The following is a 27,516-nucleotide window of genomic DNA, read 5'->3' as shown; positions in this document are numbered from 1 at the left end:
TTCTACCAAACTGTTCTTCAAAATGTCACCAGTAGCTTAAGAAAAGATACATCACACATAAGTGAGCTGCGTTTGAGGCAGAAAGTGATACACACAGTGCCAGGAATCAGCCTGGGAACCTCATGTGTGCCCAGCCTGGTGCTCTCTCTCAGCTGAGTCTTTTCCCTGAATACTTTAATACCTTAAAATATCGTCAAATTCAATCACTCCTTTTTATACATCTTTATCCGTCAGCAAGACTCCACACAACTGACTGCTTTCTCTACTGAAAACAGTGACACACAATTCTAATTTTCATTCTTTGTCATGGCCACTCATCTTCAAGTATCTGGTGTTAGCACCCCCACATTGAGACGTAGGAGTGCTGGTCTCCACACAGGAGCCAGAGTTAACTTCTTCAAGTAGGTTTTTTTTTCCTTTTCATCAGATCACTTTTCTGCTTAAAATTCCCAATAGTTCCAATGGTGAGGGAATAGGTTTTTTTTTAAGCTAGCAGTGATGAAACAGATGAATACCACCATGTAAAAGGATTAAGCTGAACCCCATACACCTCCTATTACACATAAATATGAACTTAGTACAAGTCTAAGACTGAAATGTAAAAATTAAAACTATAAAAAAAGAAAACACTATTAACATCTTCATGATCTGAGGATTGGCAACAGTTTCTTAGATCAATGTCACCAAAAATCATAATCAAAGGGGGAAAATGGTAAATTGAATTTCATCCAAAAGTTAAACTTTACTATAAGTGAAAACATTTGTGCTTCAATGAACACTGTAAAAACAGACTGGAAAGTCGTCAAGAGAGCTCATCTGCAACAGAACACACTTGGTCATATGAAAGATCCCACATCCAAGTTATCAGTCACCACACGGGAAGTGTCACAAAAGCGGGAGAGCAGTGCTGTGGTGACTCTTCTGTGTCTCCACTTTGATGGCAGACAGAAAGACAACAGGGCAGGCAAAATAGCTCACTGGGGTATGCTTTGCCATGTACACAGCCTGGCCTTAAGGGCATTAAGAAAAGCTATGGTGCTCTGGTTCTTAACACTGTGTCTCTATGTAAAAACAAACAACAAAAATTAAATAAAACACAATCCATTGGGAGCAGTGGAATTGTGTACCTCTGGTGGGGGAAAAGCCTCCAGCAAAATGGAAGAAAATATTTACAAAATAAGCTTGAATAGGGCGAATGGATACAGAATATACAGAGAACTGTCACAACTGAATATTAAAGATCAGTGACCCGATTCTAAAATGGACAGATGAACAGAAATTTCTCCAAACAAGAAAAGCAAAGGAGGGACTGGGCGGTGGTGTAGCAGGTTAAGCGCACATGGTGCAAATAGCAAGGACCAGTGGAAGGATCCGGGCTTGAGCCCCCAGCTCCCCACCTGCGGGGGGGGGGGGTGGGTCACTTCACGGCAGTGAAGCAGGTAGCAGGTATCTTTCTCCCTTTCTGTCTTCCCCTACTCTCTTGATTTCTCTCTGTCCTAACAATGACAGCAAAAACAACAGCAACGATAAACAACAAAGGCAACAAAAGGAAAAAAATAGCCTCCAGGAGCAGTGGATTCCTGGTGCAGGCACCAAGTCCCAGCAATAACCCTAGAGGCAAAAAAGAGAGAGAGAAAAAAAAAACAAACAAATGGCCAATAAGTATATAAGCAGACATGTCATTAGGAAATTACAAATGAAAACTAGATCTTATGTAGGAGGAAGCTTATAACTTTTAGAGATATGTGTAACAGTTGCAGTGTAGGAAGGATAGAGAACTTTCATTTCAAGTTCTGTCACGAGCAGCGACAATTTAGGGAGAAGATCTTCTACAGCTCTCTGCCATAATGGCCACCACCCAGTAAGCCTGGTTATCATTTACTTCCTGTCTCCCATTTATTCACATTACACAATTAGCAAATTATATACACACTTGTGTCAAATCTATGACTAAATCTCCCAAGAAAAAACACACCACAAAAGAAACCATAGTACTTAGTTAAATCTACATCAACGGTACCTAGGAAAATTGTTATCATACTGCTGACTAGTTATGGAATACTACAATACTGTGACTTACTCTTGTTTGCAAGACTGGCTGGTTTATGAGGAAGTGAGAGAGACACCAGAGCACAGCTCTGGCGTATGTGCTGCCCAGGGACAAACCTGGGACGTCACACATGCAAGTCCTGTGCTCTACGGCTGAGCCACTTCTCTAATAGCTGATACTTTTTAAAATTATTATATATTATAGATTTTTAAAAGAAAGCTATAGTCAGAGGAAGCAGAGAGTATGAAAGAAAGAAGGAAAGAAGGAGAGAAAGGAAGGGATGGAGGGAGAAAAAAAGAAAGGAAGAAGAAGGGAGGGGTGGTGTGGAGAGGGGAGAAGAGAGCTGCTTTATTTCTTTATTGGGGGATTAATGGTTTACAGTAATGGTCAACAGTAAAATACAATAGTTTGTACATGCATAACATTTCCCAGTTTTCCACGTAACAACTCGACCTCCACTAGGTCCTCCTCTGTCATCATGTTCCAAGACCTGAACCCCTCCACCCCACCCCACCCCAGAATCTTTTACTTTGTCCCAATACACCATCTCCAGTCCAAGTTCTGCTTAGTGTTTTCCCTTCTGTTCTTGTTTTTCAAATTCTATGAGTGAGATCATACCATGCTCATCTTTCTCTTTCTGACTTCTCGCACTTAACATGAATCATTCAAGTTCCATTCCAGAAGAGGTGAAGGTGAATTCACCATTCTTAATAGCTGAGTAACATTCCACTGTGTAACCATACCACAACTTAGCCACTCATCTGTTGTTGGACACCTGGGTTGCTTCCAGATTTTGGCTATCACAAATCGTGCTGCTATGAACCTAGGTATACACAAATATTTTTGGATGGGTGTGTTTGATTACTTGGGATATAATATCCCCAGGAGAAGAATTGCAGGGTCATAGGGAGGTCCATTTTTAGCCTTCTGAGAGTTTTCCAGACTGCTCTCCACAGGGGCTGGACTAATTTACATTCCCATCTGCAGTGCAGGAGGGTTCCTTTGTCCCCACAGCCATTCCAGCATTTGTTGCTACTACCTTTTCAGATGTTTGATATTCTCAGAAGAGTGAAGTGGTATCTCGTTGTTGTCTTTATTTGCATTTCTCTGACAATCAATGACTTGGAACATTTTCTCTTATGTTGGCCTTCTGGATTTCTTCTGTTGTGAATATCCTGTTCATATGCTCTCCCCATTTTTGGATGGGTTCATTTGTTTTCTTGTTGCTGGGTTTGGTTAGCTCTTTATATATTTTGGTTATTAGCCTCTTGTCTGATGCATGAGCCGATACTATTGACTGGTTTGTGTGTACAAGCACACTAGAGAGATAAATTCACCGGGAAGGGTCCCATACTGCTGTGTGCAGGACACAAGTTTTTTTTTTTTACTATTTATTCCATTTTGTTGCCCTTGTTGTTTTTATTGTTGTTGTTACTAATATCGTCATTGTTGGATAAGACAAAGAGGAATGGAGAGAGATGGGGAAGACAAGAGAGGGGGAGAGAAAGATAGACACCTGCAGATCTGCTTCACCGCCTGTGAAGCGACTCCCCTGTAGGTGGGGAAGCCAGGGGCTTGAACCAGGTTCCTTACACAGGTCCTTGTGCTTTGCGCCTGTGCACTTAACCTGCTGCGCTACCGCCCAACTCCAGAACACAGGTTTGAAACCCAGCACCTAACAAGGGAGGTGCTATGACAACAGAAGAAGCTTCTGTGCTTTCGTATCTGTCCTTCTCTCTATCTGAATGAAAAAGTGGCCCAGAGTAGTAAAATCATACATGAAGTAATAATAAGACAAACATACACATGTGATCATCAGCTTTAAATTAGCACTTAATGCTGGTATGAAAAAAGGCTGTGGTTGCCTTGGCAGGGCCAGACCAAATGGTTTCTGGCCCTCGGGTTGGACATTCCCCACCCCTGCTTCACATAATGAAGCTTCCATAAAAGGCCAAGAGAAGAGAACTGAGAGGCTGAGTCGGTGACTAGGGGAAGAGCTGCCGTGCTTACAAAGGGCATGGAAGCTCTGGGTCTCTCTGCCAGACTTTACCTGTGTCCCTTCCACCAGCTATTCCCTGTAATAACTTGATGAGAGTTAGTAAATGGGTCTCCTGATTTCTGTGAACTTCTGAGCAAATTGCTCAAACCTGAGAAGGTATAGTAGGACCCTCTGATTCATAGCCAGTTAAAAAGCACAAACAGAGGGTCAGGGGCAGATAGTATAATAGTTATGCAAACAGACTCTCATTACTGAGGCTCCATACTCCATAGTCCCAGGTTCAACCCCTTGCGCCACTATAAGACAAAGCTGAGCAGTGCTCTGGTTTAAAAAAAAAAAAAAGAAGCCCAAGTGCTCGCATGGGTTTGCTGCCTGTGTGGCTTCTGAAGAGAAATGGCCTGGGAGACTGGGCTCTAACCTGTGGAGTGCGGCACTCTTAGGGCACAGAGTCAGAACCGACTTACACAAAGCTGGGTTCTAGCACACCCTAGAAATATTAATAGTACCACTCAGCTCTAGCTGATGGTAGTGCCTGGGATTGAACCTGGGCCCTCAGAGCCTCAGGCATAAAAGTCTGGTGTGCAAATAACTGTGTCATATTGCCACAGTCACCCTAAAGGTAATTACTATTTACTTTCAGAATAATTCTGTCATATTACTCCCAATTAGTTTTGATTTTTGCTTCCTCCATCTTCTGAAAGTTTGTACCTTCCCTGTCTTTTAATGTTTTGAAACATATATATTTATAGGAAACATGAGACAGCTCATGTGGACAGTGCACTCACTGCTTTGTCGTGTGAGTGACCCAGATTCGAGCCCAGCCCCCACTGCACTGAAGGAAGCTTCAGTGCTACAGTTATTTCTTCACTTTTCTCTTTACTGCTCTGCCTCTGTTGCTTAAAAAGAAAGAAAAAGAAAAACTTATTTATTTTCTAAAACAAGGCAGAGAAGGCAGATCACCACTCTGGTGCACCTCAGCAGGTGAGCTTGACGGCCTAAACCAGCTAGCTCCCCAGCCACACTACCGCTTCAGATGTGCCCTGGGTGCTAAGTTTTAAAAAGCTTTCTACATCCCATTTTCATTTATACATTTCACATCTTAAGACTTTTTTTTTTCACACCTTAAGACTTTTCAAGATGACTGTATCCACCACACAAAATGATGTGGTTCCATGACTGACCTTATCACACCAGGTCCTACAATTATTAAGGCAATCAACGACTTATTTCAAAGCAGGACAGAGTCTTTCTTTTAAAAAAATATTTATTCCCTTCTGTTGCCCTTCTTGTTTTATTGTTGTAGCTATTACTGATGTCGTTGTTGTTGGATAGGACAGAGAGAAATGGGGAGCGCCACCTGTGCTTAACCCACTAGCGCCTGACTCCCAGGACAGTCTTTTCCTTACTAACTCTAAGCTAACTGGTGCCCCTTTACCTGGGGCTAAAAAGAGCCACTCAGCCAGATTACTTTTAGGTGTGCACACACACGCGTACCCAGGTCTAAGGACTCAAAGAAACAAAAGCATTTCTGAACTGTCTGCAGGGTAATTCAACACTGTATTTGTTCATAATGCCTTTATGCCACCAGAACGTAGGTTTCTAAAAAGAACTCACTCGGCGCTCCTTTCCCATTAAAATTCTGTTCTTCTCAGCCTATACAGTATCATCAGGTTGCTGGAATTAGAAACCAGTGGCAATGTCTTCTCTCTATATAAAATAACAGATGTGGGGAGTCGGGCTGTAGCGCAGCGGGTTAAGCGCAGGTGGCGCAAAGCGCAAGGACCGGCATAAGGATCCCGGTTCGAACCCCGGCTCCCCACCTGCAGGGGAGTCGCTTCACAGGCGGTGAAGCAGGTCTGCAGGTGTCTGTCTTTCTCTCCTCCTCTCTGTCTTCCCCTCCTCTCTCCATTTCTCTCTGTCCTATCCAACAATGACAACAACAATAATAACTACAACAATAAAAAACAAGGGCAACAAAAGAGAATAAATAAATAAAATAAATATTAAAAAATAATAATAATAACAGATGTGCAGCTGACGGGAACGTTGCAAATTCCTGATTTTTTCCACGGATATATTATAAACAGTGAAATGTCCCTTATTTCCTTAACTGCGAGTGCCACACGCAGGGTCAGGGAAGCTGTGTACTCTGCTACAGTTCGGACAGCTGCTGTTAGTCGGAACACCAACAGCACTGGAATGGGCCAGAGACATCATCAATGCGCTCAACTTCTCACTTGGAAAACTAACCACAAGACCGTCATACCGTGAGTGTAAATTCAGCCTACCCTCCTTTAAAAAAAAAAAAGTTAAGGGGCCAGGCGGTGGCACACCTGGTTAAGCGCACACGCTACAACATTCAAGGACCTGGGTTCAAGCCCCTGGTCCTCACATGCAGGGAGAAAGTTTCACTATTGGTGAAACAGGCTTGCAGGTGTCTCTCTGTCTCTCACCCTATCTTCCCCTCCCCTCTCAAGTTCTCTGACTCTATCCAATAATAAATGAATAATAATTTTAAAAAGTTAAAAACAGAAGCCCAGGGGCTGGGAGGTGGCTCAGCAGAGGGCACGCACTACCATGCAAACTACCTGAACCTGGGGGGTTCGAGCCCAAAAGTGGGTGGTGAGCTAGTGTCTCTATCAAAAAGAAAGTTTTTAAAGGGGGAGAGGGGGAAGGGGGAGGGGGGCTTCTAGGAATGATGGAGTCATGTGGGCAACAAGCTCCGGCAATAACCTGGGGGGGGGGGGTGGAGAAAGAAGTCCACAATTTGCCAGCATGTTCCAGACCTCATTCCAGCGAGGACAAGAACAAGCAAATATGCAACTGCAAATTGTGATAACCACGAATGGGTGGGTGGGTGGAGCGAGGAGCAAAGAGGAAATAATCTGTATTTTTCTGTTTTCCCCTGCCTCCAGGGTGATCACTGGGGCCCCGTGCCTGCACCACGAACCCACTGCTCCTGGAGGCCATTTTCTCCTTTTTGCCTCCAGTTATTGCTGGGGCTCGGGGCCTGCACTACCATTTTGTTGCCCTTTTTGTTGTGCTTGCTGTAGTTGTTATTGTTGTCATAGACGCTGTTGTTGGAAAGGACAGAGAGAAATGGAGAGAGGAGGGGGAGACAGAGAGGAAAGACAGACATCTGCAGACCTGCCTAACCACTTATGAAGCAGCCCCCCTGCAGGTGGGGAGCCGGGGGCCGGGATCCTTAAGCTGGTCTTTGTGCTTCCAGCCGAGTGCACCACGAATGCATTGCACACCACCTGGCTCCCTGAGTATTATTTCTATTGCAGTGGAAGACTTCTGGACTGCAGCAGTACTTTGCAAAACTCAGTTTAGCCGCAGAGGGTGTGGGGAGGTGATTTATAGGGCGTGTACAAAGGTCCTAAACTGGAAAAGAGGCTGCCAAGTCCATGGAACTGAAAGGAGATCAGCTGGGGGTGGAGACTACAGACACGGGAACAAGAGCAAGAGATGGTCGGAAGGTGGGCAAGGACCCACCCTGGACTTAAGAATCTGGACTTTCATGTAAAATGCCATGGAAAGGCAAACTCACTACGTTAAGATTTATATTTGTAAAAGATTATGCTGGCTGTCACGTGCAAAGAGGAAAGTAGGCAAGACAAGACTTCGGGGTAGTGAGAGCCTACAGCAACCGTGGCCAGAACTAAGGGATAACAATAGAGGAAGAGAGTCCTAAGTTGAGTTCTAGATATATTTTGATAGAAGTGGCAAGGGCTTTCTACTGATGAACAGGGCAGACTTAAGGAACTGGGGAGAATCAAAGATGATGCCCAAATGCCTTAGACAAGTGATTAATTCTTTACAAGGTGGCACTACCGGTTTCAGATCATTGTGTTGGAAGAAGATACACATGTCCCCCCCCACCCCTCCCCTAACATGATAGAAAGGGCAGGATTAAAGTTACTCACTAGTGCTGTTTCCTGACAGGACCACAACTCTATGAAAAATCTAGATAGCAAAAGTAACAGACACTGCAGTAAAAAGCCTCTAGAGGGCTGGGATTTAAAAAGTCACAGCTGCTTCACTATCTGCCAAACGATCTAATTTTAGGCCTAGTCACATGTGAAACCCATGTCCACCCTTATGCAACAGACAGACTAGAAGGTTCCTGAGGAGAAAGCAAGAAGATCACTCAGATGAAGACAACTAAGACAAACCAAAGAAACTTTCCAAAACTAACATTAAATCACAGAGCAGAGTTTTCATGCTGAAACAGGAACCTGGGTAGAACTGGAGTACTGCAGCAGAGTAAAAGACTCTTGGCTGGAGGGTGGGTTTTCAGGTCCCCCGTAGGGGTGTGAGGTGGGGGGACACAGACCTGCGGTGGTGCTAAACTATACTCCTTTACTCAGACTCTTATAAATCACTACTTATTCAATATGTCACAGGAAAGCCAGATTAAATGGTTAAAGTTCTTTGACTAGATTTCAGTTCTGAGTATATATTCCTTAAGTCTAATGTTTTTCAAATTTGTAAATTGAATGAATTCTGACATTGGGCTAAAATTGTTAAAAGCATTTCTAAAGATAACTTTTTAAAAAAAAAAAAATACTGATTCGACTTCCGGAGGCGGAGCTACGAGCAGCAGATCGCTTTCTCTCCTCTCCTCTCCTCTCCTCTCCTCTCCTCTCCTCTCCTCTCCTCTCCTCTCCTCTCCTCTCCTCTCCTCTCCTCTCCTCTCCTCTCCTCTCCTCCCCTCTCCTCTCCTCTCCTCTCCTCTCCTCTCCTCTCCTCTCCTCTCCTCTCCTCTCCTCTCCTCTCCTCTCCTCTCCTCTCCCGGATCAACTAGGAATGCCAAAGGAGACCACCCGGACCGAAACAAGACAGGACTAGAATGACCACAGAAACCCAGTAAATCACCCTCACCAGGTTCCAGGTGTCATCAGGATGCCGGCCAGACTTCCTTGGATTGAAGACACCACCAATGTGTCCTGGAGCTCAGCTTCCCCAGAGACCCACCCTACTAGGGAAAGAGAGAGGCAGACTGGGAGTATGGACCGACCAGTCAACGCCCATGTTCAGCAGGGAAGCAATGACAGAAGCCAGACCTTCTACCTTCTGCAACCCTCAACGACCCTGGGTCCATGCTCCCAGAGGGATAGAGAATGGGAAAGCTATCGGGGGAGGGGGGGGGTGGGATATGGAGATTGGGTGGTGGGAATTGTGTGGAGTTGTACCCCTCCTACCCTATGGTTTTGTTAATTAATCCTTTCTTAAATAAAAAAAAAAAAAATACTGTTACCTGGGAGTCAGGTGGTGGTGCAGCTGATTAAGCGCACATGGTGGAAAGTGCACAGACCGGCACCAGGATCCCAGTTTGAGCCCCCAGTTCCCCACCTGCAGGTGGTCTATATTTCGCCACCCCTCCCTGTCTTTCCCTCCTCTCTCCATTTCTCTCTGTCCTATCCAACAATGACGACAGTAATAACAATAACAACGATAAACAAAAAGGTAAAGGGGGGGGTCGGGAGGTAGCACAGCTGGTTAAGCGCATGTGGCACAAAGCACAAGGACCAGCATAAGGATCCCAGTTCCAGCCCCCGGCTCCCCACCTGCAGAGGAGTCGCTTCACAAGCGGTGAAACAGGTCTGCAGGTGTCTTTCTCTCCTCCTCTTTGTCTTCCCTTCCTCTCTCCATTTCTCTGTCCTATTCAACGACGACATCAACAACAACAACAACAACTGCAACAACAATAAAACAAGGGCAACAAAAGGGACAATAAATAATATTAATTTTTTTTTAAAAAAAAGGGGGGAAAAACCCAAATACTGTTACCTACAATCTGAGATCAGATAGATCAGAATCAGCTGGGCCTGTCACTAAGATATAATTATTAGGAGATAGCATTAAATGGCATACGCATGGTGAGATCTAGTATGGTAAATCCTAACTATGGGATTTTTAAAGAAAGCTAAGCTCCCAAGTAGCCTGGTTATGATAATCATCATCTACTTACTGCCTTCATAAACTCTAAGGCAGCAAAGGCCTCTCCTCACCCTCTTCACAATTTGCACTTCTCCTGGAAGCTGTGGGACTGTTTGCATTTTCTGAAATCAAACCCTCTTAACCCCTTACCATGTCATACTGCCTCCACTGACCTCAACTAAACCAGTGTAAGCAGTGCCACTACAACTAAACCAGTGCAACCAGTGCCACTATGTGTGCTGGCCCTGTCTTCACTCTGGATTATATCCAGAGATGCCAAGCCTGAGGTGTCAACCACCCAACTCCAATAAGGTGAGACCCACTAGCACATGGAACTCCCTCGTTCACTTCTAGAGCACTCTCTAACAAAGTTACAGATTGTAGATATAGGTTAGGGCCTAGGGGACTGGGTATATGTGAACATGTATCTGTAAGTTAAGGGTAACTATGTACCTCAAGTAAAAATGCTTAATAGTCCGCTGTGATTTGACTTAGACCTAATAAAACTCATAAAAACTGCAGCAAAGGTGGGCGCGAGGAATCACATCATTGCAAGACTGGCCAGCTCCTCATGGGGCACGAGCACTTCCACACTACGATCATCCTCTCTGGCATTATGCTATTCCACTGCAGAACACTGTGCCCCAGTATGGTTCCGTAGCCCCCATGTCCACTTGGTCGATTCCAAATTATATTTCTCCATGAGGATAATTTCTGGAACTATCCGTTCCACCCCGGTTCCATGGCTGCCAGTTCTTAGCAACATCGCCCCGCCAGATATTCGTCGGGATGCGGCATCATCTAAGTTCATTTCCCACGTCTACACTCGACCGGACCTGCCAATATACGTGGATATCTTTGCCCACCCTGTCCAACGCTTGACGTCTCGTCACCCAATCTGGTCCCCTATGCCTACACTGAACTTCTCTGTTCCAGACTCTTGGAAACAGAGTTGGCAGTCAGCTGAGGTCAAGAACAAACACCTCATCGCAGACCCCCGCAGGCGTCCACCCGGCTTTGACCTAGCACGTTATGATTGGGCCCTCCTCAATCGCTATCGAACAGGCCATGGCCGGTGCGCCGCTATGTTCCATCGCTGGGGAGCCAGAGACGACCCGAACTGCCCCTGCGGCTCCAGACAGACTCTGACCCACATAGTCAACGACTGCCACCTCTCCAGATTCAAAGGAGGTCTGGAAACTTGACATCAGGCTCAACCTGACGCTGCTGACTGGCTGCGGAAGAAGGGCAAACGCTAGCAGAAGAAAGCTCGGGAATCTATTACTGGATAGAGACAGAAATTGGGAGGGAACCCACAACAACCCTGGGTCCATCCTCCCAGAGGAACAGAGAACAGGAAAGCTGTCGGGGAGGGGTGGGATATGGAGACCGAGTGGTGGGAATTGTGTGGAGTTGTACCCCTCCTATCCTACGGTTTTGTTAATGTCTCCTTTCTTAAATAAATAAATAAGTAAATAAAAAAGAAATCGAGAGGGAGAGAGACAGAGAGAAACCTGCTTCATCACTTATGAAGTTTTTCCACTGCAAGTGGTGATCAGGGGCTTGAACCTGGGTCCCTGCGCACTGTAATGTGTGCACTTAACCAGGTGTGATACTGCCTGCCCCTAGCAATCTAGTAGAAAGGCCCAAGGAAGGTGCCATAAATAGTCTAATTAAATATTTACATATGCCTAAACACCCTCCTCTCATACTCCAACTTCACTTCCTTCCATCACTCTTATCTATTCAAATAATTACACAAAATTAAGGTATCTGTGTGGGGGTAGATAGCATAATGACTATGCAAAGAGACTCTCTTGCCAGAGGCTGCAAATAACCAGGTTCAATTCCCCACACCACCAACAACTAGAGCTGAGCAGTGCTCTGGTGTAGGGAAGGGAGGGAAGGATATCTAATCTCTTCTGAGAGGATCAGCATTATTGCCACCCCTTGATAATCTTTAGAAGAAACAGTTAGGGGTCGGGTGGTGGCGCACCTGCTTAAGTACACACATTATAGTGTGCAAGGACCTGGGTTCAAGCCCAAGCACAAGGACCGACATAAGAATCTCGGTTCGAGCCCCCGGCTCCCCACCTGCAGGGGAGTCACTTCACAGGAGGTGAAGCAGGTCTGCAGGTGTCTATCTTTCTCTCCCCATCCTCTCTCCATTTCTCTCTATCCTATCTAACAATGACATCAATAACAACAACAATAATAACTACAACAATAAAAAACAACAAGGGCAACAAAAGGGAAAATAAATTAATTAAAAAAAAAACTTAAGGTTAACTTAGACTCTACTAAAATCCTGGGTGTATTTCCTTCCTAATTTGAGGCCTGACCCCATAAGCCTAATACTGGTCTGAATACAACAAATGACATTCAAACACTTTAACAACTGGGAGAATGTCTGTTTTTCTTTGCAGAAGTGCACTGTGACTTTTGTGATAACCCAATACAAACATTTTTTATCTAGTATGAGAAAACAAAAACTGACCAAGGAGGATTCATTCCTGGGAAATAGGGATGGTTCAACACCTACAAGTCAGTCAATGTACTCCACCATATCAACAAAAAGAAAGATAAAAAACCACAGGATCTTGGGAGTCAGGCGGTAGCGCAGTGGGTTAAGCACACATGGGGCAAGGCGCAAGGGCTGCGTAAGGATCCCGGTTCGATCCCCTGGCTCCCCACCTGCAGGGGAGTCATTTCACAATCGGTGAAGCAGGTCTGCAGGTGTCTATCTTTCTCTCCCCTTCTGTCTTCCCCTCCTCTCTCCATTTCTCTCTGTCCTATCCAACAACGATGACATCTACAACAATAATTACAACAACAATATAAACAAGAGCAACAAAAAGGAAATATTAAAAAAAAAAAACAACCACAGGATCTTATCAATTGATGCAGGGAAAACATCTGATGTGGTCCAACATGCATTTATGATAAAGGCTCTCAAGAAACTGGGAGTGGAAGGGAAATTCATGGCAAAGGCTACATATGACAAACTCATGACTAACACTGCACAACGGGGGAAAAATTGAGAGCTTTCCCCCTAAAATCAGGAACCAGGCAAGGATGTCCACTCTCACCTCTTCTATTCAACATAGTCCTAGAAAGCCCTTGCCATCGCAGTCAGGCAAGAAAGAGATATTAAAGGAATCCAAATTAGGAAGGATGGAGTTAAATTATCATTATTTGCAGATGATATGCATTACGCCTACAGGACCCCCAAACTGCCAGACTACTACTGGAAATCATCAACAACAATAAAGTAGCAGGCTGCCAAATCAACATTCATAAATCTGTGGCATTTCTTTATATAAAATATGGGCCAGAGTAAAGGGGACTCAAGTAAGCAATCCCACTTTCAAGTGAATCCAAAAAGATAAAATACCCGGGAAGAAACCTAACAAAGGAGGTAAAGGACTTTTTCAATGAAGACTGTAAGACACTGTTAAAAGAAACAGGGTGACACAAAGAAGTGGAAGAACATCCCCCATTCATGGACTGGGAGAATAAGTAATCATTAAGATGGCAATTCTGCCAAAAGTAAACTATAGGCTCAATGCAATCCCTATTAACATCCCAATGACATATTTCAAGGAAATTGAACAAGATATCCAAAAATGTATATGGAATTATTAACAAACCACAAACAGCAAAAGCTCTCCTGAGGAAAATACAACAGGGGCATCACGCACGATTCCTGACTTCAGTTTATATTACAAAACAATAGTAGTTAAAACAGTGTGGTGGGAGTCGGGTGGTGGCGCAGCGGGTTAAGCGCACGTGGCGCAAAGCGCAGGGACCGGCGTAAGGATCCCGGTTCGAGCCCCTGGCTCCCCACCTGCAGGGGAATCGCTTCACAGGCGATGAAGCAGGTCTGCAGGTGTCTTGTATTTCTCTCCTCTCTCCATATCTCTCTGTCCTATCCAACAACAAAGCAACGTCAACAATGGCAATAATAACCGCAACGAGGCTACAACAACTAGGGCAACAAAAAGGGGGAAAAATGGCCTCCAGGAGCGGTGGATTCATGGTGCAGGCACCGAGCCCAGCAATAACCCTGGAGGAAAAACAAAAAACAGTGTGGTATAGGGAGTCGGGCGGTGGCGCAGTGGGTTAAGCGCACATGGTGCAAATCACAAGGACCGGTGTAAGGATCCCAGTTCAAGCCCCAGGCTCCCCACCTGCAGGGGAGTCGCTTCACAGGTGGTGAAGCAGGTCTGCAGGTGTCTTTCCCTCCCCCTCTCTGTCTTTCCCTCTCCTCTCTCCATTTCTCTCTGTCCTATCCAACAACAACATCATCAACTACAACAACAATGAAGAACAACAAGGGCAGCAAAAAGGGAAAATAAAGTAAATATAAAAAACAAATAAACAGCGTGGTATTGGAACAAAATCGGACATATGGACCAATGGAACAGGATAGAGAGACCAGAACTAACCCCACACATGTACAGGCACGCTATATTATATGATAAAGGGGCCCAAACCCCACACATGTACAGGCACGCTATATTATATGATAAAGGGGCCCAAACCCCACACATGTACAGGCACGCTATATTATATGATAAAGGGGCCCAAACTGCCCAACTGAGAAAATGAAAGTCTCTTTAACAAATGGTGTTGGGTGAACTGGACAACCACACATGCATAAAATAAAACTACACCAAACACCATGCACCAAAATTAACTCAAAATGGATCAAGGATATGGATATTAGACCTGAAACTAGGAAATACACTGGTGAAACATTCCAGGACTTTAACATTAAAGATGCTATTTGGAGACTCCACCCTATAGGCAATGGAAACAAGAACCAAAAAATGAATAAATGGAACTATATCAAGTTGAAAAGCTTTTACACATCAAAAGAAAATTCCATAAGGATAAACAGGAAACCCAACAAATGGGAAAAGATATTTTTATACTACATTCAGACAAGTGGCTACTATCAAATAGCTATAAAGAACTAATACAGATCAACACAAAGAAAAAGAACAACTCAATTAAAAAGTGGACAGGAAAAAAAACAAGGGCAACAAAAGGAGGGGGAATACATTAAAAAAAAAATTTTTTTTAAGTGGACAGAAGGGGGCCAGGCGGTAGTGCACCGGGTTAAGCGCACATAGTGCTAAGCACAAGGACTGGTGCAAGGATTGCAGTTCGAGCCTCCGGCTCCCCTCTTGCAGGAGGGTTGCTTCACAAGTAGTGAAGCAGGTCTGCAGGTGTCTTTCTTTCTCTCCCCGTCTTTCCCTCCTCTCTAAATTTCTCTCTGTCCTATCAAACAACAACAGCAGCAGCAATGAAAAAAACAAAAACAAAAACGTGGATTCCTAGTGCAGGCACCAAGCCCCAACAACATCCCTGGAGGCACCGGGAAAAAAAAAAAAAGCAGCATGGGCAGAAGAAGATGTGAATAGACAGCTCTCTACTCTGAAGAAGAGAGACATGGGCAGAAGAAGATGTGAATAGACAGCTCTTTAAAGAAGAGAGACATGGGCAGAAGAAGATGTGAATAGACAGCTCTTTACTCTGAAGAAGAGAGACATGGGCAGAAGAAGATGTGAATAGACAGCTCTCTACTCTGAAGAAGAGAGACATGGGCAGAAGAAGATGTGAATAGACAGCTCTTTACTCTGAAGAAGAGAGACATGTGGCCGACACACGTGGAAATGCTCCAATTTACTCATCATCAGAGAAAGGCAAATCAAAACCACATTGAGATTCCACCCCACACTTGTGAGAATGAGCTCCATTAATAAAACAAGAGAAGATAAATGTTGGAGAGGATGTGGACAGAATGGAACTCTACTACGCTGCTGCTGGGAATGTAAATGAGTACAACCACTATGAACAGTATGGAGGATCCTTAAACAAATACAAATGGAAATGCCATATGACCCAGCAAGACTAGGCATACACCCAAAAGGTGTGACGTTGATTCAAAGGGATAGATGCACCCCCCTGTTTCACAGCAGCTTTATTCACAATAGCAAAAACCTGGAACAACTAATTTGCCCTTAGAGAGACGACTGGATAAAAAAGTTAGGGGACACTCAACACAGTGTTGTTCAGCAAGAAAAATGATGTCCTTTGTGTCCTTTGGCATAAGCGGATGGAACTGGAGAAGATGATGTTTAGTGAAGCAAGTAAAGAAGTGAAGGAGTAGTCCAGGAGGTGTCGCAGTGGATAAAGCATTGGACTCTCAAGCATGAGATCCTGAGTTCAATCCCCAGCAGCACATGTACCAGAGTGATGTCTGGTTCGTTCTCTCTCCTTTCTCATTAAAAGAAAGAAAAAAAAAAAGAAGCGAAGGACAACCACATTCATATGTGGAATATAGGCAATTGAGTATACAAATATGCACCACAAAAAAAAAAAAGTCAATCTATTTCTTCCTAGACTGTGGGAGAACTATAGTGGTTATCTATGGGGGTGGGTATGGGCACACAGACCTTTGGTGACAGGAGTGGTGAGATAATTAACGAGAGTCATGCCGTAGCACAGCGGGTTAAGCGCACGTGGTACAAAGTGCAAGGACCCGCATTAAGGATGCCAGTTCGAGCCCCCGGCTCCCCACCTGCAGGGGAGGTCGCTTCACAAGTGGTGAAGCAGGTCTGCAGGTGTCTATCTTTCTCTCCTCCTCTCTGTCTTCCCCTCCTCTTTCCATTTCTCTGTCCTATCTAACAACAACTACAACAATAAAAAACAAGGGCAACAAAAAGGAATATTTAAAAAAAAGAAATAATTAAAAATTATTTCCAACATCCCAGGAGGACAGAATTGCGTTTCTGTGTAACTGTGTTCCTGTCCTTTCTCTTTCTAACCCCCCCCCCCCCACACACACACGCTTATAGTAATAGCACAAGTGTAGCTGCATGACAAAGAGTCTTGAGGAAGTGTTTGAAGCAGTGGCTAATTTCACTGTCTTGACTAGACTGATGATTCTGCAAGCTTGTACATACCAGAACTCACCAAACTGTACCCTTTTAAAAGGCTTTTTTATTCAGGGGGGAGGAGGGGCACACCAGAGCATCACTCAGGTATATGTACTGTCCAGCACTCCAAACTTCCTGTATTCTCCTCACCAGCACCAAATCATATACCTTAAATCTGTGCAGTTTACTGTAGGTTTAGGTCAGTAAAGATGTTTTTAAAAACAACACAACTGTTGCCCACGATGTGGCAGAGTGGGGAGAGCACTGGACTTATGTGCATGAGGTTTCAAATTCAATCTCTAGCATCACATATGACAGAGTTATGTTCTGGTTGTCACTGTCTATCCATCTCTCTCTCATCTTAATAAATAAACAGGGAGTCTGGCAGTAGTGCAGCGGGTTAAGCACAGGTGGTGCAAAGTGCAATGACTGGACTAAGGATCCCAGTTCAAGCCCTTGGCTCCCCACCTGCCCAGGAGTCACTTCACAGGTGGTGAAGCAGGTCTGCAGGTGTCTGTCTTTCTCTGCTCCTCTCTGTCTTCCCCTCCTCTCTCCATTTCTCTCTGTCCTATCCAACAACAATGACATCAACAACAACAATACAACAATAAAACAAGGGCAACAAAAGGGAATAAATATAAAAAAAAAATTCACAGTAACTACCACAAATTCTGCTGCTATAATTTTAAAATCTGATTCAGACCAGAATACAAATGAACAATTTTTATCATACTTTGTGAGCAAAGCATTGTGTTAAAGACTTTACAAAGATGATTTCGTGTAACATAACCATCATTTTGAAAGAGGTGGTATATCTCCATTTTACACTGACAACATACAAACCTCAAGGTGGGCATGCAACCTGTTCAAGTTCATACAAGTGGAAAAAAGGAAATAACCAGATTTCATGAACTCCTAAATTCAAGAAAACAGTTTTTTGCTGTTTTGTTTTGAAACTTCACTGTAAAGGGCTTTACAAAGGGAAGGAAGTCTCACAGAGTCTAAACAAGTCGCAAGAAAAAGATTTCACTGTTAATTTTTTTGAAAACTGGGCATTCAACTATTCAAGTAAGTTAGCACCACTCACCATATCTGTAGCTTGATCTTCTTTCCTTGTAATTCAACTGTTTTGATCTTAAAATCTATTCCTATAATAGAAAAAAGAAGTAAATGATTAATCATGGCTCTGAATCTGGCAATACAAAAATTAACAGAAGTAAAAAATAAATAAATAAATAAAAATTAAGGGTTTATAAAAAAAATTAAGTGTTTATAATATGTTTGCCAGAGAATTTTGGTAGTAGGCAGTGTGTGAAACTCTACCCTATAACCTTACAATCTTATTAAAAAAAAAAAAAACCCACACACCAGAGTTGGTTATCACTGGGGCTTTGTGCTGGCACTACAAACCCACCACTCCCAGCACCTTTTTTTTTTTTATCTCTCTCTTTTTAACTTGACTTATTGTCTTTATTCATCTCAAATTTAGCTACATAGTTTTTTCATATTTAATAGGGCAGAGAAATTGAGAGGGATGGGGAGATAAAGAGGCAAAGAGAAAAGATAGACAGGAGTAAGGGCTCAAACCCAGGCACTTGCACATGACGATATGTGCGCTTAGCCAGGTAGGCCACCACCTAGCCCCAGCCAGCTCTTTCTCCTGTTCTTATTTGATAGAACAGATAGAAATTGAGAGATGAGGGAAAAGTAGAAAGAGACACGTGCAGAAAGAGACACACATCACTGCTCATGAAGCTTCCCCCCTGCAGGTGGGAGCGAGGTCCTTGTGCATGGTGATGTGCACACTCATCTGGGTGTGTCACCACCTGGCCCTCCTAAACCACTATCAATCACAAATCTTAAAAAAAAAAAAAAAGATGTTTTGTAGTCCGGGAGGTGGCACAGTGGATAAAGCATTGGATTCTCAACCATGAGATCCCGAGTTCGATCCCCAGCAGCACATGTACCAGAGTGATGTCTGGTTCTTTCTCCTCCTATCTGTCTCATGAATGAATGAATGAATTTTTTTTTTTAAGATGCATTTGGTCATTAAGTATGCTGAACCTCAATCTCCCTGCCCAGTGAAAAGCCAGAAACATTACAGAAAGTCAAAGACTGTTACCTCAGCTTTTGCTAAAAGGGAAAATTTTCACTTATTGCCACTTGAGCCCACAATGGAGATAGGAACTAGACTCCAAGGCGAGACCGGGTGTGTTGGGGTGATTTGGCCACAGACAGGAACTTGCTCTCCCCATTTTCAGGGAGCATTTATGCAGATTTCAAAAAATGGTGGAGGGGCAGCTGGGAAGACAGGAACTGGACTGTGGGTTAAAAAAAAAAAAAAGAGGGGCCCCAAGGCCTTTGGAGCTTTCAGCTTACTGAATCATAATGGGGCCTCAAAATCTCCTGGAGCAGAAGCTGAAGCAGGTCTGAAATGATCCATTGTTGTAAATGGGTAAAGGAGCAGTATTGGGGGATGAGTATCCCCTAATTGTTGTCCATTTATTTATTTATTTATTTATTTATTTATTTATTTATTTTCGTTATCCATTTATTTTCCAAAGTCAGTTTTTTGTTTTTCCAAAAATCAGTCTTAGCACACTGACAGCTATCATTGTCTTTCAACCCACTTTATCAATCTCAGGTCACCTCCTCCCTCTAAGGTTGGATGTATCAGACAGCCAATTACTTTGAGACTTTGGTCTTATTTTCCAAAAACAGAACTAGCAAGCCACTGCCAGGTGTTTCTGCTGATGGCTCACACTCCAAGCATGCGCACAATCCAGGAGCTGACCCTGATGGCTGAGGAGTCTGCCCTCTCCATCAGGGAGGGGTTTTTCCACAGCAGAATGTCCTCATACATAAGCGCAGAATAAAGACAACTAGCCAACACTAAATTACCCATTTTTCTTTCCAGGTCAGTGAAGTCAGTAAATTTTCTCTCCCATAAACAAGTCTGGGGCGCTGTGCTTTGAAATGCTAGTTTTTCTGTTCCATCAAACACTGCACACAAGCTTCTCGTTTACCATTCCTGTCGTCCCTGTGGCCTTTGGCTTGGCATTCACCAAAGGTGAATCTATGAATCTGGTAACAAAGCCACTGATCTATCCAGTATGAAAATCTCACGCCTGACTCGAAAATCTCACACCTGATTCCTTGAATGTACCCCCTCCTCTCACTCTCATCTAGTCAGTGATCATAGATTCTACTTCTAAAGCTTTTGAATTTGTTCAAAAGAACCCTTCCCCATTAGTTTCCTCTCTTTATACTAAAAGACCTCAGCTGTTGGTGCAAAGTGCAAAGACAGGCATAAGGATTCCGGTTCAAGCCCCCGGCTCCCCACCTGCAGAGAAGTCGCTTCGGCGGTGAAGCAGATCTACATGTGTCTTTCTCTCCCCCTCTCTGTCTTCCTCTCCTCTCTCCATTTCTCTCTGTCCAATCCAACAACAATGACATCAACTACAACAATAAAACAAGGGCTACAAAAGGGAATAAATAAATATTTAAAAAAGAAGACCTCAGCTGTTACCAACATGTTATCTCTAGTTTTTGCTCCTCCTAATTCTTGGACATATTCCAATGGTTTCTGCTATTAACAGATCCCACCCTACCACAAAACATGTATACACATGCTGACACTTACGTCAAAGAGTAATTCAAACTGACCTAGAATAGAGCCAGTTCAGTAGCCCAGGAGGTGACTTAGCGGATAAAGCACTAGACCCTGGAGCATGAGCTCCTGAGTTCAATCTCTAGTAGCCTATGTACTAGAGTGATATCTGGTTCTCTCTCTTCATGAATAAATAAAAGTAAAATCTTTTTAAAAATCAGGCCTTAAAAAAAAAAGAAAGAGAAGCAAGCTGTTTTAGAAGAGAATGGGTGCAGAAAAGAACAGGGCAAAATAAAGAATGTCTCAAGAGATATGATTCCTCTGACGGGGAGAAGAAATCTATGAAAAGCAGAATTGAGAAGGTTTGCCAGTTCTGTAGTAGAGTTTGGGGTAATGACTTTGGAATCTGAGCAAAGGTACCAATAAAGGAACAGTAGTGTCCAGGAGATAGCTCAGAGTGTTATAGCAGAGAATTTATAATGCCAGGGGACCTCGGAGTTCCATGTTCAGTCTCTAGCACCATACATCACAACTGAACTCTGAGGGAGTCGGGCGGTAGCGCAGCAGGTTAAGTAAGCGCAGGTGGCAAAAGCGCAAGGACCGGTGTAAAGATCCTGGTTTGAGCCCCCGGCTCCCCACCTGCAGGGGAGTCGCTTCACAGGTGGTGAAGCAGGTCTGCAGGTGTCTGTCTTTCTCTCCCCCTCTGTCTTCCCCTCCTCTCTCCATTTCTCACTGTCCTATCCAACAATGACAACATCAATAACAATAATAATAACTACAACAATAAGGGAGTTGGGTGGTAGCGCAGCGGGTTAAGCGCAGGTGGCGCAAAGCCCAAGGACCGGCATAAGGATCCCGGTTCAAGCCCCCAGCTCCCCACCTGCAGAGGAGTCACTTCACAGGCAGTGAAGCAGGTCTGCAGGTGTCTGTCTTTCTCTCCTCTGTCTTCCCCTCCTTTCTCCATCTCTCTCTGTCCTGTCCAACAACGACGTCAATAATAACTACAACAGTAAAACAACAAGGACAACAAAAGGGAATAAATAAATAAAACCACAACAATAAAACAAGGACAACAAAAGGGAATAAATATTTTTTTTAAAAAATGAACTCTGTTGTCTCTTTCTCTCTCAAAAAAAAAAAAAAACTATAAACTACAATAAGAACAAAAAGTTATCCCTGAGGGAGTCGGACGGTAGGACAGCGGGTTAAGCACACATGGCGCAGAGCGCAAGGGCCGGCGGCGCAAGGATCCCGGTTTGAGCCCCCAGCTCGCCACCTGCAGGGGGTTGCTTCGCAAGCAGTGAAGCAGGTCTACAGGTGTCTTATCTTTCTCTCCTCCTCTCTCCATTTCTCTCTGTCCTATCCAACAACAGCAGCAGCTATGACAACAATAACAACTACAATAAGCACAACAAGGGCAACAAAATGAGAAAAATAGCCTCCAGGAGCAGTGGATTCGTAGTGCAGGCACTGAGCTCCAGCAATAACCCTGGAGGCATAATAATAATAATAATAATAATTAATTTAAAAAGCTGTCCCAGAAAGAAAATATAATGCTACTTGGTTTAGCAGTTAGGCATGTGTTACAATTATTTGCGAAGATGACATCCGGTGACATAAGTACTTGATTTTCATCTTCTACATCACAGAAGAATTTCTGAACTCAGACTTAAAAAAAAAATTAAAACCATATGGCCAGGGAATACTGAGTAGAATAACAGAAGAAACGAGGAAACAATAAGAAAGGTGAAAGACAGGTAGAAATGGAGCAAGAATTCCTTATTGTTGCTGCTGCCACCACAAGCCTTAAAGTGCTGATTTCTGAAATTCTGCACCTATTATATACACATTAAAAAATCAGGTTATGCCTAAAATACATTCTCTCCAGAACTGTGGCGGCTATCGTGGGGGGAGGGGAAAGCACACAGGACTTTGGTGATGGGTATGGTGTGAAACTCTTATCTTATAATCTGGCGATCAACCACTAATCAAAAATTTAAAAAGTGGCTTGACAAGAACAGTGATAATGTTGTAAATGATGTCCAATTAAAATTACTTGTCAAGGCAAAAAAAATAAGGAGTTGAAGCAAGGCATTTATTCTTTTGCAAAAGGTTGTGCCATCAACAGTGGCCGTCAGGCAGCCGCCCCCCATCCCCCCAGCCTTCTTCCATCTTTTGTACCTGATGAGAACTGTCTCCCCCACCCCTGGCTGGGCTTCAGAGCTCACAACCTCCCCATTGTCTAAATAAGGGAAAGAGGAAGAGAGTCTGAGGGTCTGCTGGAGGAATAGCGAGCACTGCAAGCAACTATTATCTGGCGGAAAGAATACAAAACTACTGGCCACAGGTGGTCATAACAATTTATAAAAAGAATTTCTGTACTAAACAGTTGTTCTATTCGTGTTCCTCTGAAGAGAAGACCTAACCATCTCTCACTATAAGAATAAAATGAAAATGTTCTCTCCAGTCCTTAGCCACTTCACCTCGCTTAGCATCGCTCCCCTCCGCATGGTCTGCCAGTCACCCCAGCAGGCTCACCCCTCCCAGCCGACTGGGCACACCTTGTTCAGCTGCGCGCGCTGCCCACGAATCCTCCAGCCCGTGCTTTCACGCTCCCCACAATACACACAGCATGGGGTAAAAACGATGGTTAAGATAGAAGACAGCTTTTGAAAAGATTTAAAGGAAAACCTCTATAGCTCACCTGCCAAGGAAACCCCTCGCCCTTTTTGCATTATCTTTGTTTATCGGACAGAGACAGCCAAAAATCAAGAGGGAAGGGGGCGACAGAGAGGGAGACACCTGCAACACTGCCTCACCTCTCGCAAAGCGTCTCCACTGTACGTGGGGCCTGGGGGCTAGAGCCCAAGTTCTTGCACAATCGCACTTACCCAGGTGCGCCACTCGCCAGACCCCTAAAACCTATCACCCCTTAAGATTCAGCGAGGACAAAGAATCCCATTGCCCAGCAACACTATCACTTGCTAAATTACCACAGACCAAAACAATCATCAGGTCTGATCAAACCTGTGAATCTTTTGTAGTGTTTGCTTACATAAAAATATACAAAAAGAATTCCCCACTTTTTACACTCTTCGCTCAAATGACTGTTTTAATTTACCACAATCTAGTTCAGTTATCAGTTTTCAGTTGCTCAAAGGTAAGAAATAGTACCAGCCAAAGTATCTGCCCTCATCATGTAGAAACACCTTCCAGTGGCAAGGAGAGAGAGTGCAATTTCCAGTGTTACAAATATTTCCCCAAAGCTCAGCTTCTGATTAACACAGTAACTGATAAAGGCAAAAACAACCAATGTAATAAACTCCAGAAAATCAAAGCTGAACAATGTATAGCCATGTAATTAATAGCTATAGCTTTTAACAGGTGAAGATCAAGTTTGTTTGGTTTTTTCCCCCCTCTTCCCCACAGCAGGAGAAGAAACAAGAGCTGCATATATCTACAATCTTTTGAATGTGGCTTAGTCTGGAATTTGAGTTCCCTTCTAAATGTCTAAAGGGAGTGAGACTTTATGAATTTACCAAGGGGGGGGCAGAGAGGGAGAATTTCACAAGTCCTGTGTTATTTTCTACTTAAAGAAAATCTTCTGAGGAAGTACAGATTGTCTGTTTTATAAAAAAAGAAATTTTATTGCTGTTGTTGTTGGATAGGACAGAGAGAAACTGAGAGAGATAGGGGAGAAAAAGACAGACACCTGCAGACCTGCTTCAACACTTGTGAAGCCACCTCCCCCTGCAGGTGGGGAGCCGGGGGCTCGAACCACAATCCTCATGCCAGTCCTTGCGCTTCGCACTATGTGCACTTAACCCGGTGCGTAACCTTTGCAGGTGGGGACGAGGAGTTCAAACCAGGTCCTTGCACATTACATGTGTGTCCAGCCAGGTGAGCCACCACTCAGCCCCTTTAATGACTTTCTTCAAGGTGAAAGTCACATAACCTAAGATGAACCACTTTTAAATGAACAATTCAGTACAATAGTGGGCAACCGCCACCTCTCTCTAGTTGCAAAATGTTTTCATCACCTCAAAAGAAAATTCCACATCCACTAAAGCTATTGAGCTTTCCATTTCCCTCTCAAGTCTACTTAGAAACAAATTCAACCATTCTGCATATTTCACATGAGTGGAAGCAAAAAGTACATAAGCTTTTGTGTCTGGCTTCTCTCCCCTCAGTGTGCCTTCCAGACCTATTTACACTGTGGTAGGCAGCAGCACCCCGTTACTTTTTGTGACTGGACAATCTGCCAGCATATATATACACACACCACGGTTTATTTAACCACTCATGCGTTCAGGCTGTTCCTTTTTGTTTTTGTGAAGTGCTATGAATATGCATGTATGTTCTCAATTCTTCCAGGTATGTATACAGGAGTAGACATTATGGGTCAAATAGTAATTATTATTTTATTATTATCATTATTATTGTGCTTTTGAACCAGAGCACTGCTCAGCACCAGTTTATGGTGGTACTGGGGCCTCAGAGCCTCAGTCATGAAGGTCACTTTACATGATCTTTAAGTTATTTTCCAACCCTCAAACTAACTTTTTGTAGAATCTGTCAACTTTTTTTTTCCACAGCAGCAATGCTATTTCCTGTACTTGTTGCACTGAAGTGGCTAGTTACACTGATTCTGAATATGTATCAGGCTTGAGTCCTGGGGAAGGCTCGCTCAGGTCACGACATAATCTTTTTGTAAATTCCTGGCTTTGATTTTCAAGTGTTTAGTTAAGGATTTTTGTGTACAAATCCATGAAGGGCACACCAGTGTTCACCAGGATACATGATATACTAGTCTTGTCTGGTTCTAGGGATGATTCTATAAATGATTCTCAAAAAGTGCGAGCCTCTCCTATGTTTACTGAATTAATAGAGGTATTCTCTTCCACAAACATTTGATGAAATTTATCGGCAAAGCCACCTGGGCCCTGAGATTTCTTTCAAAAAAATGTAAGACTCTTTTACATGTGTCACTTCCTCTCAGAATTACTAAAAAGAAATGTTGAAACACTCGTCTATATAATGTGGGTCAGCTATTGCTCCGTCCAGTTCTGCTAGTTTTTGCTTCAGGTGTTTTGAAACTGCTAAAAGTGGAGGAATATACGCTGACCCTTTAGTCACGGTGTGAAGATTTACTTACTCATTTTACCAGAGCACTGCTCAGCTCTCGCTTACGGTGCTGCAGGGCTAGAACCTGGCACCTCCAAGTCTCAGGCATCAGTCTTTTTGCATAACCATACTTATCTCCTCTGCCCTCCTTTGACATTTTCAGTACTGCCAAGCTGTTGGCAAGAAATTCTTTTCTTTTCTTTTGGCAAGTTATTTTTGTTAGGATTGAATTCTAACTTCATTTTAAAGAACTTTAAATAGGTGATTCACTCTTTTGTGGCTAGCATTCCCCCCCCCCCCCAAACACACACACACACACACACACTCACACTTCTTTAGGAGAAACATAGGTCTGAAAAAAACAGAAGAAACAGGTCTTCAGAAAGATCAAAATATCATTCTACAATGACATGCACGGTGCCCAGATTTGAAACCTAGGCCTCATATGTCTAAGTCCTACACTCTACCAGGTAAGCCACTTCCCCGTACACAAGAAATGTAGATTTAAGAACATTCTGGGAGTCGGGAGGCAATGCAGCAGGTGTCTATCTTTCTCTCCCGCTCTCTGCCACCCCTCCTCTCTCCATTTCTCTCTGTCCTATCCAACAACAATGACATCAATAACAATAACTACAACAATAAAACAACAAGGGCAACAAAAGGGAATAAATAAAAAAATATTTTTTTAAAAAAAGAAAATTCTATTGATGTAAGATTTGCTTAAGAAACATTTTGGTGGGGGTTGGGTGATACAAAGCGCAAGGATCCTGGTTTGAACCCCTAGCTCCCCACCGGGGGTGGGGGGCTCCCTTCACAAGTGGTGAAGCAAGTCTGCAGGTGACTTTCTCTTCCGCTCTCTATCTCTCTCTGTCCTATCCAATAAAAATGATGGCCAGGAGCAGAGGATTCGTAGTCCTGGCACTGAGCCCCAGAGATAACCTTGGAGGCGAAGGGGGGGGGGGGAAGACAACAAATGAGCTGTGGGGCTGGGTGGTGGTGCACCTGGTTGAGCACACATGTTAAAATGTATAAGGACCCAGGTTTGAGCCTCCGGCCCCCACCTGTAAGGGGAAAGCTTCACAAGTGCTGAAGCAGGACTGCAGGTGTCTCTCTTGATCTCTGGTTGTCTCTATCCAATCAAGATCAAATAAGAAAAGATAAATAAAACATTTTAAAAAGCTATTTTTCATTTTGAAAAGTTGAAAAATTGCATATGTAGCTACACGTGAGGGGAAAACGTTCCGATGTACCATTCACTTTTGTTTTTTAATGTTACATGGTCCTACCAAACTTACCGGAAACAAGTACTCTGGTACAATGCAATGAACTTACAACTACAGGCCTAATCCAGTGATTTTTACACTACTGTCTTTTTCTGTTACAGGGCCCAATTTAAGTTCCCACAGTGCATTTAGTTATGTCTCCTCACTTTCTCACAGTTCCTCAGTCTTTTCTTGACTTAATACTTTGATGAACACTGGTCAGATATTTTGTAGATTCTCTTAATTTGGGCTTGTTATCTTATGATCTGAGTAAGGTTTTGCGTTTTTGGTAAGAGTATCACAGAGGTACCTGTGTTATCTCTTATTTTAAAATCACACTGTTGAAGATATGTAGGTTTACATGGTTGCCAGTTTGTTCGACATTTTCCCCAGGCAAGTGTTAATATAGGTGCTTTTGTCTTTCTTAGTTCATTATATCACAACTACATGTTGTGATTATGTCTTATTACTCGTGACATTAACTTTGGTAATAATGACATCTATAGTTTTGTTTGTTCTGTTTTTGTTTTGTCTACAGGGTGCTGCCACTACGGATCCACAGCTCCTGGTGGCTTTTT

General features: G+C 43.5%; 1 protein-coding gene across 1 annotated transcript in view; it reads right to left on the bottom strand.

The window, feature by feature from the left end:
- The window catches only part of RAB10 (RAB10, member RAS oncogene family), an 88,296-nt gene that overhangs the window by 21,110 nt on the left and 39,670 nt on the right, over positions 1-27,516 (bottom strand). The window contains exon 2 of the mRNA XM_007532598.3: positions 18,030-18,090. Within this exon, the coding sequence (XP_007532660.1) occupies positions 18,030-18,090 (61 nt within the window). The remainder of the gene's footprint in view (positions 1-18,029; positions 18,091-27,516) is intronic.

This window comes from Erinaceus europaeus, chromosome 3, assembly GCF_950295315.1.
Source record: "Erinaceus europaeus chromosome 3, mEriEur2.1, whole genome shotgun sequence".
Classification (NCBI taxonomy): domain Eukaryota; kingdom Metazoa; phylum Chordata; class Mammalia; order Eulipotyphla; family Erinaceidae; genus Erinaceus; species Erinaceus europaeus.
This window is presented reverse-complemented; position numbering and strand designations above follow the sequence as displayed.